At 40.1% G+C, this 19,265-nt stretch overlaps 1 protein-coding gene across 1 annotated transcript in view; it reads right to left on the bottom strand.

Moving 5' to 3' along the window:
- Nucleotides 1–14,792, bottom strand: part of LOC138071653 (transmembrane 9 superfamily member 2-like) — a 66,823-nt gene extending 52,031 nt beyond the window's left edge. The window contains exons 1-5 of the mRNA XM_068963128.1: nucleotides 14,604–14,792; nucleotides 10,942–11,009; nucleotides 9,778–9,871; nucleotides 5,532–5,659; nucleotides 4,385–4,514 (exon numbers count right to left, since the gene is read on the bottom strand). Of these exons, the coding sequence (XP_068819229.1) occupies nucleotides 4,385–4,514; nucleotides 5,532–5,659; nucleotides 9,778–9,871; nucleotides 10,942–11,009; nucleotides 14,604–14,792 (609 nt within the window). The remainder of the gene's footprint in view (nucleotides 1–4,384; nucleotides 4,515–5,531; nucleotides 5,660–9,777; nucleotides 9,872–10,941; nucleotides 11,010–14,603) is intronic.
- Nucleotides 14,793–19,265: the final 4,473 nt, after the last annotated feature.

Raw genomic sequence — 19,265 nt, 5'->3', positions numbered from 1 at the left:
CATGATGGAAGAATATGAGACTAGATTTACTCGTTCACCTTAAACAATTTTTTCAAATGGTTAAAATATTTGAAAACGGTTTTCAGACCTTGGACAACAAAGAACATTAAGAGAGTGATCACCTAGAGAAGGGGAAGCCTCAAGCTTCCTTCCCAGAGAGAATTTCCAGGCTGTGGTACAGGGAAGGGGTACCCAAAGAAGCCCCGCAATCTCCCCAGTTGGGAAGACAAAGTTCAAAGTCCAGAGAGGCCAAGGGGGCTGGATTTTGTGGGGCAGAATACCAGAGAGAGGGGAGCTGCACAGAGATTTCTGGAGATAAACAAGGGCTCTCTTTCATCAGAGTACTGATCAGTGCCTGTATGTAAGGTGTGCCAGTTATTGATTTATTGCCTCTCATTGCCAGATTCATGCTCTTTGACCTCTGTGAAAATTATCTGGGCCCTTTGAGTATTTTAACTAGGTTTCCTTTGCAAGCTGGCACTGAATGAAGCTTTGTCAGTAGAGGGCGCTGGCTAGACGCTGCAAGAGAAAAGGTTTTTGTTTCCTGGTTGAGGGAAGCTACAGTTTCTGAAGCCTCAGCATCCCCTAAGGAATAGTGGATCCAGTTATCACAGTAAAAGAAAGAAATAAAAGACATCAGGTAGAGGGGGATGAACAAGCAGAGCACAGAAGACTTTTAGGGCAGTGAAACTACTCTATATGATATTATAACAGTGGTCACATGTCATTATACATTTGTCCAAACCCATAAAATACACACAAGAGTGAACCCTAATGTAAACTATGGGCTTTGGGTGAAATGTGTATCACATTAATTAATGTGTATCACATAATGCAACAATGTGTATCTTCACTGTGTATCAATGAAGATTCATCAGTTGTAACAAATGTACCACATTCTGGTGAGTGATGTTGATAATGAGGGAAGCTATGCATGTGTGAGGGCAGAAGGCACCTGGGAAGTCTCTGTACCTGCCATTTCCTTTTTCTTTGACCTAAAACTGCTCTAAATGATAAACCTATTTTTAAAAAAGAGATATTATCTGCATCCTGATAAAAGAACACATCACTACCTTATCTTGTCAAAGAGATCAAACCTGAATCTAATCAATCCACTAGATCCATCTATCAACTTCTAAGAAATCAGGGACAAAGGAAAATGTACCCTTGTTTGGATGAATGATACAAGAATACACAAGTGTATAAATCTGTGATAAATCAAATCCAAAGATGCTAATTATAGAATCTAGGTGCTGGGTATGTGAGTGTCCACTATACAATTCATTCAACTTTTCTGTGTGTTTGAAAACGCTCCCGCAAAAAAGAGAATGCTCAGTCCATGGGGTCATAAAAAGTCAGGACACAACTGAACTACTTCACCTTCACTTTCACGAGAAAATATTGATAAAAGATATATAAAATGCTCAAGTCTAAACTATAGTGTTGAGAGATGTAGACTTGGGTAATAAAACTGTAAAAGAAACTCAAGGAAGTGATCAGGGTGAAAGTTAGGATTATGGTTATCTTAGGGAATGCAACACAGTTTCAATGGGTAGGATACATGGATACCTTCTGAGGAGGCTGGCCAAATTCAATTTCTTGATCTGGCTAACGCTTACAAAGGTGTTCCGCTTATAACAGTTCATTAAACTTTATATCTGCTCTGTGTGGTTTTCTGTTATCTGTTTTTTTTTTTAACAAAAAGGGTTTTTATTAAGCCCATATCCTTTGGAGAGTTCCCTGGTGGTCTAGTGGTTAGGGTTCAGCGCTTTCACTGCCATGGCCATAGTTCAATCTCTGGTCAAGGAATAAAGATCCTGTAAACTACATGACCCAGCCAAAAATAAGAACCATTCCATATAGAATTTCATCTAGAGTATCATACACAGACTTTATTTATCCAAATTTCTCCTATTCATTAACTTTTCTCTTCTGTAATTTGCTGCTTTTCCTCCCACATTCCCTATGTCAATGTTTACCATTGTGAAGAATATATATCACTGGGGATATATGAGATAATCTTAGGTAGTAGATGAAAAAAATCTGTATTCTATTTTTCTATGTACTTGAAAATAGATGAACAGAATACTAAGCCTGTAATTTCTATAATATCCTTTTAAATAAGTTTAAGTTAAATTAGAGATAAATACATATTTGCCATCTCTTTTGCAGAGCATTGTATTAATAAGTCTCCTAGACTGAGCCAGAAGACTATTGAGGTCCCTAATAAAACAATAGCTTTTGTAAAGCAATTATATTCCAGTTTTTTTTTAAAGGAAAGAAAAACTTTTGAAAAATAAAACAATTATTTTGTTACTGCTTCTAAACTCTGTATCCCGTTTATCTCAACTTTGTTACCTCAGAGTGATTTCTCTGTGCTCCAAGAAGGCCTTGGTCTTCTCTGTATTCCACTCCAAATCCTTATGCTTGTCAGATCTAAAGCCATTTGTCTTTATATCTTTACCTTTGCTAGTAATACCTCATAAATGAAATCATACAACCTGTAAAATTTTATTTCTGGCTTCTTTCGCTTAGTACAAGTTTGAGATCTCTCCATGTTGTGCACGTGTCAACAGTTTGCTCATTTTAATTGCTGAGTTGTTGTACAAGGAATGAATACCCCATATCTTCTTCATTTATTCACCTGTTGAGGGGCATTTACATTGTTTGCAGATGTTGGCTAACATAAATTGTTACAAATGTTTGTGTAAAAAAAAAAAAAAGCCCCCTTTTTCCCAGGATATCTTTACTGGAGATGGGAGAAGAGATGGAGTTTTCATGTAACTAGGACTTTTAGTGGCCTGCTCTGATATGCTGGAATCCCTGAGACACGTATACAAACTACACCTCAGGCCCCATGAGTCTTGTTAGATATGTCAAGCCTTTGATATTAAAAAATACCTCTGAAATTTATTAAAGATTAAATATCTATTGCTTTATATACCATGGTCACTATACTTTTTGCTATAGGTATTATAACTAGCAGTATCAAATATAACTTTCCTTCCTAAATTCATAACAATAAAACTTTAAAGAAATTTTTAAAATTACAGATAAATAAGTACAAGTGCCTCAGTTGTGGCACAAATCACCAAGGTGGTCCCTGAATGACTAAAATGTAAGAAGCACAGCCCTTTTCTCTGGAAAGAAACAATGAAGGGTATCACCATTTAGACTCCAAAACCTCTGCTCTTCTCTCTCCCTTCCCCTTCAGCCCATTGCTGATCCACATTGAGTCTCTCCATATAAGAAAGATTCTAAGTAGTGCTGCCATTCCATGACCATGCAGCCTCCAAGGCAGCCCCAAGACACTTCTGTTACCCTAGGACACAGTAGAAAACAGTTTGAGAATCACAAGATAAATTTCAAACCATGTGATTAGGACTTCCAAGCTAAAAAGATCTGAGTTGGAGTCCTATGCCTCCCACTTACTAGCTGTCTGCCTCCAGTCATGTCCCTTACCGTCTCTGAGATTGAATTTTATCATCTGTAAAACAGCAGTAGTAGATTCTAGCAACAGGACTGTTTCAAGGATTAAATTAATCACTGTGTATAGGGTGATATAACATTGCTTCTGGCTCATAATAGGCATTTAATGTGACTTTCCTTACCACTGTATACAGGACCTCCTGCCATGATCTGGCTTCTACCTACCCCCGTTTTGAGCTTCATCTCTACATGCATCCCCCAAACCCCAAACCTTATGCTGCAGATATATCCAATTACTCACAGTCCCTCAATCACAGCATGCTATTTCAGACTTCCAATCTCTTGACCAATCTCACACTGATTTCCCTTCTAGAAATGCTCACCCACCCATTCATCTAACAAATACTTTTTAATTCCCTTCATTATATCCTCCTTACTCCTTAGTCTCCTACCATAAAACATTTTATTGCATCAGTTTGCTCACAAGTCTATCTCCTACTTAGGACTATGAACTTCTAGAGGGCAAGGGACCACTTGTCTTTGTATCCTCAACCTCTAGCATAAAACGGAGACAATAGTAGGTGTCCCATTCATGTTTAAGTGACTATGCTGCTGCTGCTGCTAAGTCGCTTCAGTCATGTCCGACTCTGTGTGACCCCATAGATGGCAGCCCGCCAGGCTCCGTTGTCCCTGGGATTCTCCAGGCAAGAACACTGGAGTGGGTTGCCATTTCCTTCTCCAATGCATGAAAGTGAAAAGTCAAAGTGAAGTCGCTCAGTCATGTCCGACTCTTAGCAACCCCATGGACTACAGCCCACCAGGCTCCTCCGCCCATGGGATTTTCCAGGCAAGAGTACTGGAGTGGGGTGCCATTGCCTTTAAGTGACTATACTAGAAAGCAAATTGTAAATGAAGCAACATTCTTTTATTTCTATAGTAAGTTCTAAATACTTACGTGCATGAAGCAAGCATCACTGGATACGCCACTCTGGGTAACAAAGCATCCTATTGGAAATCCTGTTGTACAGTACTTATTTCCACCATTTATATCACGACACCATACCACTGGCATATTATCAATAATCCTAAATATAAATATTTTAAGGAAAAGATTTAATAAGTAATTTATATCAAGCAAAACTAACATCATCTTACACATATTTAAGTTCAGATTCTTGTTTGGTTTTGTTTTGGCCACACCACATGACTTGCAAGATCTTAGTTCCCCAACAAAGGATTGAACCCAGGCCCATGGCAGTGAAAGTGCCGAGTCCTAACCACTGGACTGCCAAGGAATTCTCCAGAAGCAGTTTTAAAATCTATTTAATATCTACCTGAAATTATATACTATTTTTTTGTGGATTGGCTTTGATTAAAAATCTTAACTTATGGGGAGGAGGTGGGAGGGAGGGCTTAACAAGGAAGAGGTATATGTATACATACAGCAGATTGATGCTATTGTACAGCAGAAACTAACACAACATTGTAAAGAAATTACATTCCAATTTATTTTTATTAATTTATTTGTACTCCAATACTGAAAAACTCTTTTTAAGAATCTGAACTTAAGGAATTCCCTGGTGGTCCAGTGGTTAGTACTCCACTCTTTCACTGCCAAGGGCCTGAGTTCAATCCCTGGTCAGGGAACTAAGATCCCACATGCTGTGTGGCATGGCCAAAAAAATGAAAAAAATAAATAAATCAATAAAAATTCTTCCACTTATTACCCATTCAACAACTATTTACTGAACACCTGCCATCTGCCAGGCACTAATACATAAATTCATTTTCAGATAAGAAATAAAAAGGATGCTATATGAAATCTAGCAAATGAAGAAGTCACCCACAAGTTTACCAACTGTCAAACATTGTTTTTCATTCTGTTCTCTTTCCTTGAAGATGATTTTTAAATCTCCAATCAAGATTTCCCCCAATCCATCCCCAAATGCCAACATATTTTCAAAGAATGCAAACTGGTTAATTACTCTATAGTAAAACTACTAATTTATACTATCACAACATACATTTCTCCAAAGGGAAATAAAACTGCTTCTGAAGGGAATTGAAATTTTAAGTCATACGATGTCAGATGCCAAACATACCAGTGATGTTGATAATTCAGTTGCATTCCTCTCTTCAAAAAATCCAGCTTTTTCTTTTGATCTTCCTTTGCTGTATCATAAGATTTCATACAAACTTTCACACATGTCTCTGACTTGTTAAAGGAAAACTGTTAAGAAAGAAAATTAAAAATATTAAGAGATTTGGACTAAGTTGTACAAACCAAAATTCACAAAGTAAGCACTTTATCTTGCAGATAAAACTTTTCATCAGAGATTTCAGTAGGCCATGATTCTCAACACTATTTCCTCTACACTTCAGTACACATCTGAAGTAATTAAACTAGACACACACTGCTTTCAAGAGAACCTGCCTTCTTCAGTACTATATAAGGTGGGGTATAAAATCCACTGCAGCTTTCTATAAATTACCCTGATCTAGAACACTTCACTTAAAACTGATAATAAAATTGGTTGTAGTAATGGTTATGCTGCTGCTGCTGCTGCTGCTAAGTCGCTTCAGTCGTGTCCGACTCTGTGCGACCCCATAGGCGGCAGCCCACCAGGCTCCGCCATCCCTGGGATTCTCCAGGCAAGAATGCTGGAGTGGGTTGCCATGTCCTTCTCCAATGCATGAAAGTGAAAAGTGAAAGTGAAGTCACTCAGTCGTGTCCGACTCTTCGAGACCCCATGGACTGCAGCCTAACAGGCTCCTCCGTCCATGGGATTTTCCAAGCAAGAGTACTGGAGTGGGGTGCCATTGTCTTCTCCAGTGATGGTTATAGAACTCTATGAATATACTAAAAAGCACTGAAATGGACACTTATGAATGGGTGAATTATTCGGCATGCAACTGATCCCTCAATAAAAGTGTTACCAAAAAATAATAAGAAAATATTTGAAACTTTTAATATGAAATCTCTTATTTACAAAGTCTGGCTACTGGAGATGACCAAGGTGAAGTGCTAGTGTTGTTAATCAGAAAACAATGAGCAAGAATAAACAATGAAAATCCAACACCTGATATCCTGAAATCATACAATATTAACCCCAAACTGAATTGAACTGTCATGTTTCTTCAGTGCAAAGCATAGCATTTCTTGAAAAGGTGCACTTTTCTTTTAGTACAATGGTACAATAGGGGGAGTATGTACAACTTTAATCATCAAAAAGCAAATGCCTGACACACAGACCAATGGAACAGATCAACAGAGAGCCTAGGAATTACACCTACACAACTAGGCCCAAGTGACTTTTTTTACAAAGGTGCAAAAGCAAGTCAGTGGAGAAAGAATTGAAACTGTTGAAAAGGTCTTTTCAGCAAATGGTACTGAAGTAATTGCACACCTACAGGCCAAAAAAGAAAGAAAAAAAAAATTTCAACCCAAACCTCACACCTTATACAAAAAATAATTCAAAATGGATCACAGACTTAAAGATATAAAGCTAAATTATAAAACTTTTAGAAGCATAGAAAAATGTTTTTAGGCCCGAAGGCTATACAAAGTCTTCTTAGACTAGACACCAGAAGCATGATTCATAAAAGGAAAACTTGATTACTGGACCACAGAAAATTTTAAGTATCTGTTTCATGAAAGACCCTAATAAGAAGTCAAAAAAAAAAAAAACAAGTCACAGACAGGCAGAAACTATTTGCAAGTGACTGCTGCAACAAAGGAATCATAACTAGAATATATAAAGAATTCTGAAAACTAAACAGAAAAAGAATAGTAAATGGAGAACTTTAGGGAGCCTTGTGCTGATAGAACTATGCTATGTATTGACTGTGGTAGTAGGTACACAAATCTGCATCACACACACACAAATAAGTGCATGTAAAACTAGTGAAATCTGAATAAGCTCTGTGCATTGTCTAACGGTTTTGCTGTCATACTGTAGTTATACAAGATGTTGTTGCTTTTGTCAGTCACTCAGTCGTGTCCAACTCTTTGTGACCCCACAGACTGCAGTACTCCAGCCTTCCCTGTACTTCAGTATCTCCCAGAGTTTACTCAAACTCATGTCCATTGAGTCATTGATGCTATCTAACCATCTCATCCTCTGCCACCCTCTTCTTTTAATGTGCAAGATGTTACCATTGGGCAAACCTGGGCAAAGCGTACATGAGACCTCTCTGTTCATTCTTTTGTCATTTCCTGTGAATCTATAATTACTTCAAAATAAAAAGTTGTAAAACAGGCTAATGCCTGATGGTTTCACATATATGGATCAAATTATACACTTTTAATATATATAGTTTATTGTACCTCAGTTATACTTCCATGAAGTTGGGAAAAAAAGAAAAAATTAGTGCCTTCATAATCATAACTGCTCATGAAAACATCCTTACTCTATCATCACATCTATTAAGATATTGAGGGCAATATCAATAGACACTGAGAGTCCAATTATATCTACTTATATCACCCTACCCAAAATATATAAGAACAAAAAATTAAACTTTTTCTCTTTATGAAGCAAAAAAAAAAAAATGTGAAAGGCAAAATCGTCGTGTGGAACCACCAACTACTGCAGAAAGCTTAAAGAGCATAGAGTCATCCCACAGTATCAGTCATTGTGCTCAGTCTCTGAGTCACGTCTGACTCTCTATGACCCCATGAACTATAGCCCACCAGGCTCCTCTGTCCATGGAATTTTCCAGGCAAGAATACTGGAGTGGGTTGCCATTTCCTCCCCTAGGGGATCTTCCCAATCCAGGAATCAAAATCTCTCGTCTCTTGCTTCTCCTGCATTGTCATGCTGATTCTTTACCACTAGTCCCACCTGGGAAGCCCAGTGAAGTATATCAGTGGAAGACATCAAGATCCATAGATACCAAAATCCACCATTGCCCAAGTCCCTCATATAAAATGGTGGAGTATACACATATGTTGGAGAAGGCAATGGCACCCCACTCCAGTACTCCTGCCTGGAAAATCCCATGGATGGAGGAGCCTGGTAGGCTGCAGTCCATGGGGTTGCGAAGAGTCAGACACGACTGAGTGACTTCACTTTGACTTTTCACTTTCATGCATTGGAGAAGGAAATGGCAACCCACTCCAGTGTTCTTGCCTGGAGAATCCCAGGGATGGGGGAGCCTGGTAGGCTGCTGTCTATGGGGTCGCACAGAGCCAGACACGAATGAAGCGACTTAGCAGCAGCAGCAGCATACACATATGGGGCTTCCCAGGTGGCGCTAGTGGTAAAGAACCTGCCTGCCAATGCAGCAGACAGAAGAGACACTGGTTCCATTCCTGGGTCAGGAAGATCCCCTAGAGGATGGCATGCCAACCCACTTCAGTATTCTTGCCTGAAGAATACCATGGATAGAGGAGCCTGGTGGGCTACACTCCAGAGGGTCACAAAGAGTCTGACACAACTGAGGTGACTTAGCATGCATGCATATGCATATAACTTATACACATCCTCCCCTATATAGGTAACCCTTGGACAATGCAATTAGGGGATCAACCCTCCCTGAAGCTGAAAATCTACCTACAACTTATAGGGTGGCCTTCCACATAGACGGTTCCTCTGAATGAGATTCCACATCCACAGATTCAGACAACCATAGATCATATAGTGGAAAAAAAATCTGGGTATAAGTAGACCCACACTGTTCAAACTTGTGTTGTTCAAGGGTCAACTGTACTTCAGATCATCTCTAGATTACCTATAATACTTAATATATAATGTAAATGCTGTGTAACTAGTTTTAAGCATAATGTAAATACCATGTAAATTGTAATTTTGCTTTTGGGGACTCTGGAATTTTTTACCTGAATATTTTTGATTCTCAGTTGGTTGAATCCTCAGATGCAGAACCCTCAGATTTGGAGGGCCGACTATATTAATGCATTCTTCTGGCAACACCAGAGTCTACCTCCTTTCCTTTTTCTTTTCCTTTTAAAGCAAAGACTCTTTGGTATGACTGTTGACCCTTGAACAACTACAAGTTTGAACTGCCCAGGTCTATTCTTATATGTGGATTTTTTTCAACAAATATACAGCAGACCCTCTGTATCTATAGGTTTGACATCCACGTATTCAACCAACTGTGGATGGTAGATGGCAAACTTAACATGTGAACCATGGTTCGTTCAATCTACAGATGCAGAACCTGCCTGTATGGAGGGCTGACTATGGGACTTTGAGTATATGTGGATTTTGGCATCCACAGTGGGTCCTGGAACCAACTTCTCATGGATACTGACAGACAACTCTGTATGTAGTCAGTTCTGAGAAGATTCACTTTAAAATAAAATTTAAAATAAGATAACTGAATAACCTCATAAGGAGACGATGTAATTCTTTCTCCAAACAGTACTTGTCCGAGATTTTCAGTAGGACTTTGCTTTTTGAAGTCATGACAGAAATCAAATCTAAAAAAAGAAAAGTTTAAGTAAGGTTTAAAAAAATTCAGCAAAGAAATCAGTCCTGATCATTTATCTAGCTGCTCCACCTTTCATGGTAGATTCTGTGTTTCTCTTTAAATTGTTTAACCTCTGATAATTATGAATTCATGATTCAAAATGCTCATGGTACTGCTCTTGACTTTTGTAATGTAGGTAATCACAATCAGAAGGAAACCAACACTATTTTTAGGGTTAAACTTCAAATGACATGTAAGCACAAATAAGGAAATCATGGCTTAAAGTCTGTACTGATTCTAACCTGAGACATTTAGAAACTGTAATTATCAGTTCTGACCAAAGGGGAATTTTTTTTAAAAAGCCCCCAAACACATTCTCACATATTCACAAATCAAATGGTTTCTAACTGAAAAGAATCACAACTACGTTTAAGTAAATTTGAATGTAAAATGGTTTACATAGAAGATAAAATAAATAGTAGGCTTGAGTAATATTTTTAATACTCATACTAACACCCTACATTTACACCTGGCATTTTAATGAAAATGAGACTTGATTTTATTTCTGCTTAATTAGAGGCAGTAAAGCAATACCAAAGGAAACTATGATCATTTTTTTCCAAGAAGTGCATCATTTGTTGTTATTGTCAAATGAATGATCACACTTAATCTTCAATATGTAATAACTACTCACTACTAAACTAAGCACCTTCATCCATTAAAATCTTAGTAGAAACCTACCTATCCGATGTTTTAGAAATAAGGTACAACTGCAAAGATATTTTTTCAAGGTTCAAAGAGTAGCAAATTTATAATTTGCCTTTCTTATAAAGAAAAATCAAGAGTGGAAACTTCCTAATCTTTTAAGCATTTGTCTTACATTGAAAGTTCTCTATTCTAATCATTTTTTCCTATTACCTTTATTATAATATTACCACATTTCTTAACATACCCATGGCTTGCATTCACTAACTTTAAAAACTGAAGGCACATCTGAACAGTATTATATCATAATTGTGATATAAATTAATCATAATTATATGAACTATATCAGATATAATTATAGTACTTATAACTTACGTATTATATTCATAAGGCAGCACAGACTCTACTGAGTCCAATCTGTTTACATACAGTTCTATTGATGACTGCAAGAAGGAAAAAAAAAACATTAATAATACAAAGTAAAATAAGGTAGCACTTGCAAAATATATAATGAAGCAACTGAAAGGTAACTGGGTTTATCACTCCCATCAATTTATAACTGTATATTTATAAATTTATAACTTAGTGTAGTGTTGTACATTTATAACACAGTACAGTTATAAATTTTAACAGTATAGCTATAAATTCATAACATTTCATTTATCTGGCATTATCAGGGTCTCTGAACATATAAATTTTTCAGATACCTCAGCCATTCTTAACTTTTTAAAATCATATAACACTTGGAGAATATGATGAAAACTATGTTCCATCTCCCCAGAAAAGCACACATGTTCACCAAATTCCATATTCAGCTTTAAGAGGCTTCATAAGGACCCTAGCGTCCATGGAACTCAAGAACTTGAAATAATTAAGCTACCTGCATAAGTGCTTTTTTTGCATTATTTTAACTATTTCTATAATTATTCTAAAATACACTTCACTCTTTCCCATCTTAAACAAAACATTATGATCACAATTTAACCTTCCTTGATGGCTCACGGTCATTTTGAGCATCAGCCATTGCACTTGCTTTGGCTCTATGACATCTTCAGTATCAACTGAAATGAGAAGAGTTATTTGCCCCAAAACTGAATGGCAAGAGATGACTACTCACACCCTCACTGCCCCCACTCACTCAAGTGTACCAAAGAATATAAACTTGTATGTAAAGATTTTATGTCTCTTTCCTTATGGCTGTTGCTGTCATTACATGTATACTCTGATTTTATTTTGGTAAAAAAAAAAATGCATGTGAACTCTCATTCACTCCTGGTTGGGAATGTAAAATGGTATGGCTACTTTGGAAGACAGTTGAGCAGTTTCTCACAAAACTAAACATACTCTTACCGCATGATCCAGGAATTTTGCTCCTTGGTATTTACTCAAAACAGTTGAAAACATGTCCACACAAAAAACTTACACACAATGTTTATGGCAGCTTTATTCATCATTGTCAAAATTTGGAAGCAACCAAGGTGTCCTTTAGTAGATGAATAGATAAATGTACTGTGGCACATCTAGACAATGGAATATTATTCAGCACTAAAAAATGAACTAGTCCACTATGAAAAGACATGAAAGAGACTTTAATCATATTACTGTGGGAAAGATGCCAAGCTGAAAAGGCTACATACTGTATGATTTCAACTATGTGACATTCTGGAAAAGGCAGAAGTGTAGAGACAATAAATACATCACCGGTTGTCATGGATTAAAGGGACATTAGGATGAGTGAGCAGAGAAAACAAAGGATTTTTAGGGTAATGAAATTACCCTGTGTGATATTATAATGATGGATACACATCACTATACATTTGTTCAAACTCATAGGATGTACAACACTAAGATTAAACTGTAATGTAAACTATGGACTTTGGGTGATAATGTTATTCAGTGCAGGTTCACCAACTGTAAGAAAGGTACCTCTGGTTGGGGATGTTAATAATGGGAGAGGCTATGCATGTGGGGGGCAAGGCATATGGTAACTCTATATGCTCTCTGCTCAATTCTGCTGTGAATCTAAAACTGCTCAAAAAAATAAAGTTTACTGAAAGTATAAATGTGCAGTTGTTCAGTCGTTCAGTTGTGTCCAACTCTCTGTGACTCCATGGACTGCAGCACACCAGGCTTCCCTGTCCTTCACTGTCTCCCAGAGTTTGATCAAATTCCTGTTCTCTCAGTCTGTGATGCCATCCAATCATCTCATCTCACTACACGATTTCTGCCTATCTGAAATCAAGAGGCCAGACACTATCTGATTTCAGCCAATCGGAAATCCAAGAGGCTGGACACTATTGAATTCAGGAAGTTTGGCATGCTAAACATAAGAAGGTACAATCTCAGAATCAAAAGTAGAACACATTCAAGGAAGCAAGTAAATCTAAAAGAAGAGCTTACAAAAGAGAAATTCCAGACATTTGATATGGTATTATTTTTGCTAGGAAGTCTGCTGAAATAAAGAAGAACGAGCCAGCACTAGGCATTACCAGGCAGAGAAAAGGCAGGTGTAAAATAATTTTTAATGCCATTTCTTACTTACTGTATTTGGCAAGATGATGGCTCAAAATACTACTATCAATACTTCTCAAAGGAAAAGGCAAGGTCCAGGTTTTAAATGCAAATTTGCTGCACCTAGACCTGGTCTCTAAAAACCCCAACTTTCAATTTGTTAAGTCTGTAGTCAAGCCACACCTAGCACTGTTCTTAGCTCTAAAGCCTTTGCGGTTCCTTTTACCAAAACATTGCTCACACACTTGACAGGCAACTTGAGACCAGAAAATAAGTCTTACTATTCATTAATACTTTTTCAATGGATTACTTGCAAAAAAAAATTTACAGTGAGTTTCTAGTTTAAAAAAACAAGGCTGCCAAGGAAGGAAGTCAAAAATTTATCAGGGGGACGTGTGGAAGAGGAACTGAGCAAGAAATCTCTGGCTAAAGAAAACTCATAATGATAATGGTCACCACTTATTGAAAGCTTACCATGTGCCAGATGTTTTTGTCAGTGCTTTTCATACCTTGTCTCATTTCAGTCTCACAAGTCTGAGAGGTAAATATTATCTTGCTGTTTGCAGAGAAGGCTCAAGGGAAGCCAACATGAATTAACAAGAATTAAACAGGTAAAAATCTGAGACCACAGGAGTTAGGAGTGACACACACATGGTGTGACTATATGTAAGATCAAGTGAGAAGTGTGTCTTGAAAGGCAGATTGTATAAAGGGGACAACACGAAGGGGAAGTGGGGGAGAAGACTATACGTAGGAAGAGGAAGGAACCACCTGAAGAGGAAGGAACCACCGAGATGGAGGGGGAGGGGAGGAGCTAAGAAGGGGAGGGGCTATGACGGGGAGGGGCTATTACAGGGAGAGCTATGGAGGGGAGGGGCTATGATGAAGGAGGGGCTATGATGGGGGAGGGGCCATTACGGGAGGAGCTATGGAGGGGAGGGGCTATGACAGGGAGGGGCTATGACGGGGGAGGGGCTATTACAGGGAGAGCTATGGAGGGGAGGGGCTATGACGGGGGAGGGGCCATTATGGGAGGAGCTACGGAGGGGAGGGGCTATGACGGGGAGGGGCCATTATGGGAGGAGCTACGTAGGGAGGGGCTATGACGGGGAGGGGCTATGGGGGGAGGTTGGAACCACTTGGGAGGGGCTGTGAGGGAGTAGGCAGGACCAAGCAGGAGCAGGAACTAGGGGGACCAAGGAAGGGGCGGGGCCAAGGGGAGGGCGGGGGCAAAAAGGAGGGTGGAATCTAGGAGAAGAGGGGAAGGGAGGGGCTGAGCTGAGAGGGAGGGGACGAGAGGGGAGGGGCTGAGCCGAGAGAGAGAGAAAGAGGATCAAGGGAAAAAGATAGATCCGGATCTGCCAAGTGCAAGGCTCTGCGATCGAGACCCTGAGACACACCCACAGAGGGGCCTTAGGCATTCCGGCTAGAGTCAGAGAGCTCTCAGCACTCGTCGGCCCCGGTGTGCCTGATACTCCAACCCGAAGCCTTCCCCTCACATCTCACTTCCTCCCTCTAGTCCTCACCTGACAGTTATTGGTCTCTCCATTCACTTCGCAGAAATTGACTGGCGCCAACCCGGGAAGATAGAAAGCGTTGGAGCTGGCGGTCTGAAGGCCCAGGATCAGTCCCAGCACCAGCAACCCCCTGAGCCCGGGGAGGGTGGGCCATAGGCTCCAGGGGTTGGTTCCCAGGCAGAAACCACGAATACTCATTTTAGTAGCCGGTTCTGCGCTTGGGGACACACACACCGTGGGCGAGATTGGACCCAGTGGAAAGAAGAAGCGGAAATGATAAGGAGAACAGTGAAAGGACAGAGGAGAGCCCAGACCGGCTAGTGAGACTTAGCACTCTGGGGAAGGCCAACTGTTCTGGCCAGATACTGGCTTGTAACTCGGTTGCTACGCGACCTGGCTGCCTTTATGAGCGCGCGCGCCGTACGCATGCGTGATGGTCCTGCTGCGTCTTCCCCCACCTTCCCCCTCCCCCCTGCCCCCCTCCCCTTCCTCCCAGCATCCCCTGCGGAACACGTTCCCGCGGTTTAAGCGGCTTCTCGCGCGCCTCTTTAAGAGGTTCCTCGCATAGTCTGGAGGGAGGGTGCAGGGTGGGGGAATGGTTGTGAGGTGGGGATGCAGTCTGAAAGATTTCAACTTTCCAACATTCCAGAGTCTGGCATCCTCTTGACTTTGCCTCAGCACCAGAGTAACAGGGTTACCGGGCGGTAAGCCGCCCGGCCATCTTCAGGTCTTGCTGCAGGTGGGTGGAAGGGAGAAGACAGGAAATTCCCGGACCTTGTTGCCCACTATAATTATTACTACGGGCTTGAAATGCAGCTAATCCAAAACTGATGTTCTGTAAGTGTACATTGCATGTTACTGTTGTTCAGTCGCTAAGTCATGTCCCAGTCTGCAAGCCCAGGGACTGCAGCAGACCAGGCTCTTCTGGCCTCCCCTATCTCCCGGAGCTTGCTCTAGTTCATGTCCATTAAATCCGTGATCCCATCCAACCATCTCATCCTCTGTCGTCCCCTTCTACTCTTGCCCTCAATCTTTCCCAGCATCAGGGTCTTTTCCAGTGAGTCATCTCTTCACATCAAATGACCAAAGTATTGGAATTTCAGCTTCAGCATCAGTCCTTCCAATGAATAGTCAGGGTTGATTTCCTTTAGGATTGATTGGTTTGATCTCCTTGCTGTCCAAGGGGCTCACAAGAGTCCTCCAGCACCACAGTTCAAAAGCACCGATTCTTCCACACTCAGCTTTCTTTATAGTCCAACTCTCACACCCATACATGACTGCTGGAAAAACCATAGCTTTGACTATAGGGACCTTTATCAGCAAAGTGATGTCTCTACTTTTTAATATGCAGTTTGGGTTTGTCATAGCTTTCCTTCCAAGGAGCAAGTGTCTTTTAATTTCATGGCTGCAGTCACCATCTGCAGTAATTTGAGAGTCCAGGAAAATAAAATCTGTCACTGCTTCTACTTTAACCCCTTCTATTTGCCATTAAGTGATGGGACCAGATGCCATGATCTTAGTTTTGTTTTATATTGAGTTTCAAGCCAGTTTTTTCCCTTTCCTCTTTCACCCTCATCAAGAGGTTCTTTAGTTCCTCTTCATTTTCTGCCACCAGAGTGTTATCATCTGTATATCTGAGGTTATTGATATTTCTCCAGGCAATCTTGATTCCAGCTTGTGCTTCTTCCAGCCCAGCGTTTCTCATGATGTACTCTGCATATAAGTTAAATAAGCAGGGTGATAATATACAGCCTTGATACTCCTTTCCCCACTTTGAACCAATCCATTGGTCCATGTCTGGTTCTAACTATTGCTTCTTGACCCTCATACAGGCGTCTCAGGAGACAGGTAAGGCGGTCCGCTCCTCCCATCTCTTTAAGAATTTTCCACAATTTGTTGTGATACACACATTCAAAAGCTTTATCATAGTTAATGAAGCAGAAGTAGGTGTTTTTTCTGGAATTCTCTTGCTTTCTCCATGATCCAACAAATGTAGGCAATTTGATCTCTGGTTCCTCTGCCTTTTCTAAACCTAGCTTGTACATCTGGAAGTTCTTGGTTCACATACTGCTGAAACCTAACATGAAGGATTTTGAGCACAACCTTGCTAATATGTGAAATGAGTGCAATTGTACGATAGTTTGAACATTTTTTAGCATCACCCTTCTTTGAAATTGGTTTGAAAACTGACCTTTTCCAGTCCTGTGGTCACTGTCGAGTTTTCCAAATTTGCTGACTTATTGAATGCAGCACCTTAACAACATCGTCTTTTAGGATTTGAAATAGCTCAGCTGGAATTCCATCACCTCCACTAGCTTTGTTTGTAATAATGCTTCCTAAAGCCCGCTTGACTTCACACTCCAGTATGTCTGGCTCTAGATCAGTGACCACACCTTCATTGTTATTCAGGTCATTAAGACCTTTTCTGTATAGTTCTGTGTATTCCTGTCATCTCTTCTGCTTCCTTACCATTTCTGTCCTTTATCATGCCCATCCTTGCATGGAATGTTCTCTTGATATCCCCAGTTTTCTTGAAGAGATCTCTAGACTTTCCTATTCTATTGTTTTTCTCTACTTTGCGTTGTTCATTGAAGTAGGCCTTATCTCTCCTTGCTATTCTCTGGAACTCTGCATTCAGTTGGGTATATCTTTCCTTTTCTCCCTTGCCTTTCCCTTTTCTTCTTTCTTCAGCTATTTGCAAAGCCTCCTCAGACAATCAGTTTGCCTTCTTACATTTCTCATTCTTTGGGTTAGTTCTGGTTACTGTTTCCTGTACAGTGTTACAAACCTCCACCTGTAGTTCATCAGGCACTCTATTTACCAGATCTAATCCCTTGAATCTATTCATCACCTCCACAGTATAATCATATGGGATTTGATTTAGGTCATACCTGAAAGGCCTAGTGGTTTTCCCTACTTTCTGCCATTTAAGCCTGAATTTTGCAATAAGTAGCTGATGATCTGAGCCACAGTCAGCCCAGGTCTTGTTTTTGCTGACTGTATAGAGCTTCTCCATCTTTGGCTGCAAAGAACATAATCTGATTTCACTACTGCCCACCTGATGATGTCCATGTGTAATGATCTCTTGGGTTGTTGGAAAAGGGTGTTTGCTATGACCAGTGTGTTCTCTTGACAAAACTCTGTTAGCCTTTGCCCTGTTTCATTTTATACTCCAAGACCAAACTTGCCTATCATTCTGGGTATCTCTTGACCTCCTACTTTTGCATTCCAGTCCCCTGTGATGAAAAGGACATCTTTTTTGGTGCTGGTTCTAGAAGATGTGGTAGGTCTTCACAGAACTGTTCAACTTAAACTTCTTTAGCATCAGTGGTTGGGGCATAGAGCTGGATTATGGTGATGCTGGATGGTTTGCCTTGCAATGGTACATTGCACACCAGGCTTCAAAGACTTTGCATGATAAAAAGAATGCAAAACCTTCCCAACTTCATATTGATTACATGTTGAAATGATAATATTTAGGGTGAAAGTGAAAGTCGCTCAGTCATGTCCGACTCTCTGCAACCCCATGGACTGTAGTCTACCAGGCTCCTCTGTCCATGGAATTCTCCAGGCCAGAATACTGGAGTGGGTAGCCATTTTCTTCTCCAGGGGGGTCTTCCCAACTCAGGGACCGAACCCAGGTCTCCCACATTGCAGGCAGATTCTTTACTGTCTGAGCCACCAGGGAAATATTGCATTAAATAAAACATTAAAATTAACTCTGTTTCTTTTTTGTGACTTAATTTTTTATTGAACTATAGTTGATTTACAATGTTATATTAGTTTCAAGTGTACAGCACAGGGATTCAGTTATATATGTGTATATATCTATTCTTCTTCAGAGTTGTTTCCATTATAGGTTATTACAAGATATTGAATATAGTTCCCTGTGCTATACAGTATGTCCTTGTGTTTATAATAATAATGTGCATCTGTTAATCTCAAATTCTGAATTTATCCATTCATTTTTTTAAGTGTGGCTACTAGAACATTTAAGATTTTATATGGGGCTCTAATTATATTGCTGTTGGACAGCACAAGTCTGGGGAAGGAGGAAAAAGGGAGGGAAACTGAAGAAGAGCGAGTAGAAGGATGGGGGGTGCTCTTAGATTCTGAAAGAAAGTTTTCTTTCTCTTAGGGCAGGGATCTTATTTTGCAGCCTCTGTCAGAATCCTTACCTTCTGCTCCTTGTTCTGTCTTTTAATGCAAAGTGTCTGCATTTGCGCCTAGAGAGTATTGTAGGTGCATGCTCAATCTTGTCTGATTCTTTGTGACTCCGTAGACTGTAGCCCACCAAGCTCCTCTGTTCATGGGATTTTTCAGGGAAGAATACTGGAGTGGGTTGCCATTTCCCATTCCAGTGGATCTTCCCAACCCGGGGATTGAACCTGCGTCTCCTGCAAGTCTCCTGGATTGCAGGTGGACTCTACTGCTGAGTAGAGTAGAAGTATTGTAGGCATCATAGGACAAAAATAGAAGAGCTTATTATTTTTCCTCCTTATGTCTCAAGAGTTTTGGAGAACAGAGGTCGTCTGTTTATGTTGAGATGTGTGTGCCTGGCCAAGGGCATTTCTGTGCAAGTTCCCTCACTCCAAGAGGTCTGTATCTTCTGCAGATTGACAGGGGTAATTCAAGCCGGAACAAAGGCAGCTAACTGGCCAATAGCAGAAG

Source organism: Capricornis sumatraensis, chromosome X, assembly GCF_032405125.1.
Source record: "Capricornis sumatraensis isolate serow.1 chromosome X, serow.2, whole genome shotgun sequence".
Classification (NCBI taxonomy): domain Eukaryota; kingdom Metazoa; phylum Chordata; class Mammalia; order Artiodactyla; family Bovidae; genus Capricornis; species Capricornis sumatraensis.
Note: the sequence above shows the minus strand (reverse complement) of the source record. Positions and strands in the feature narration are given on the sequence as shown.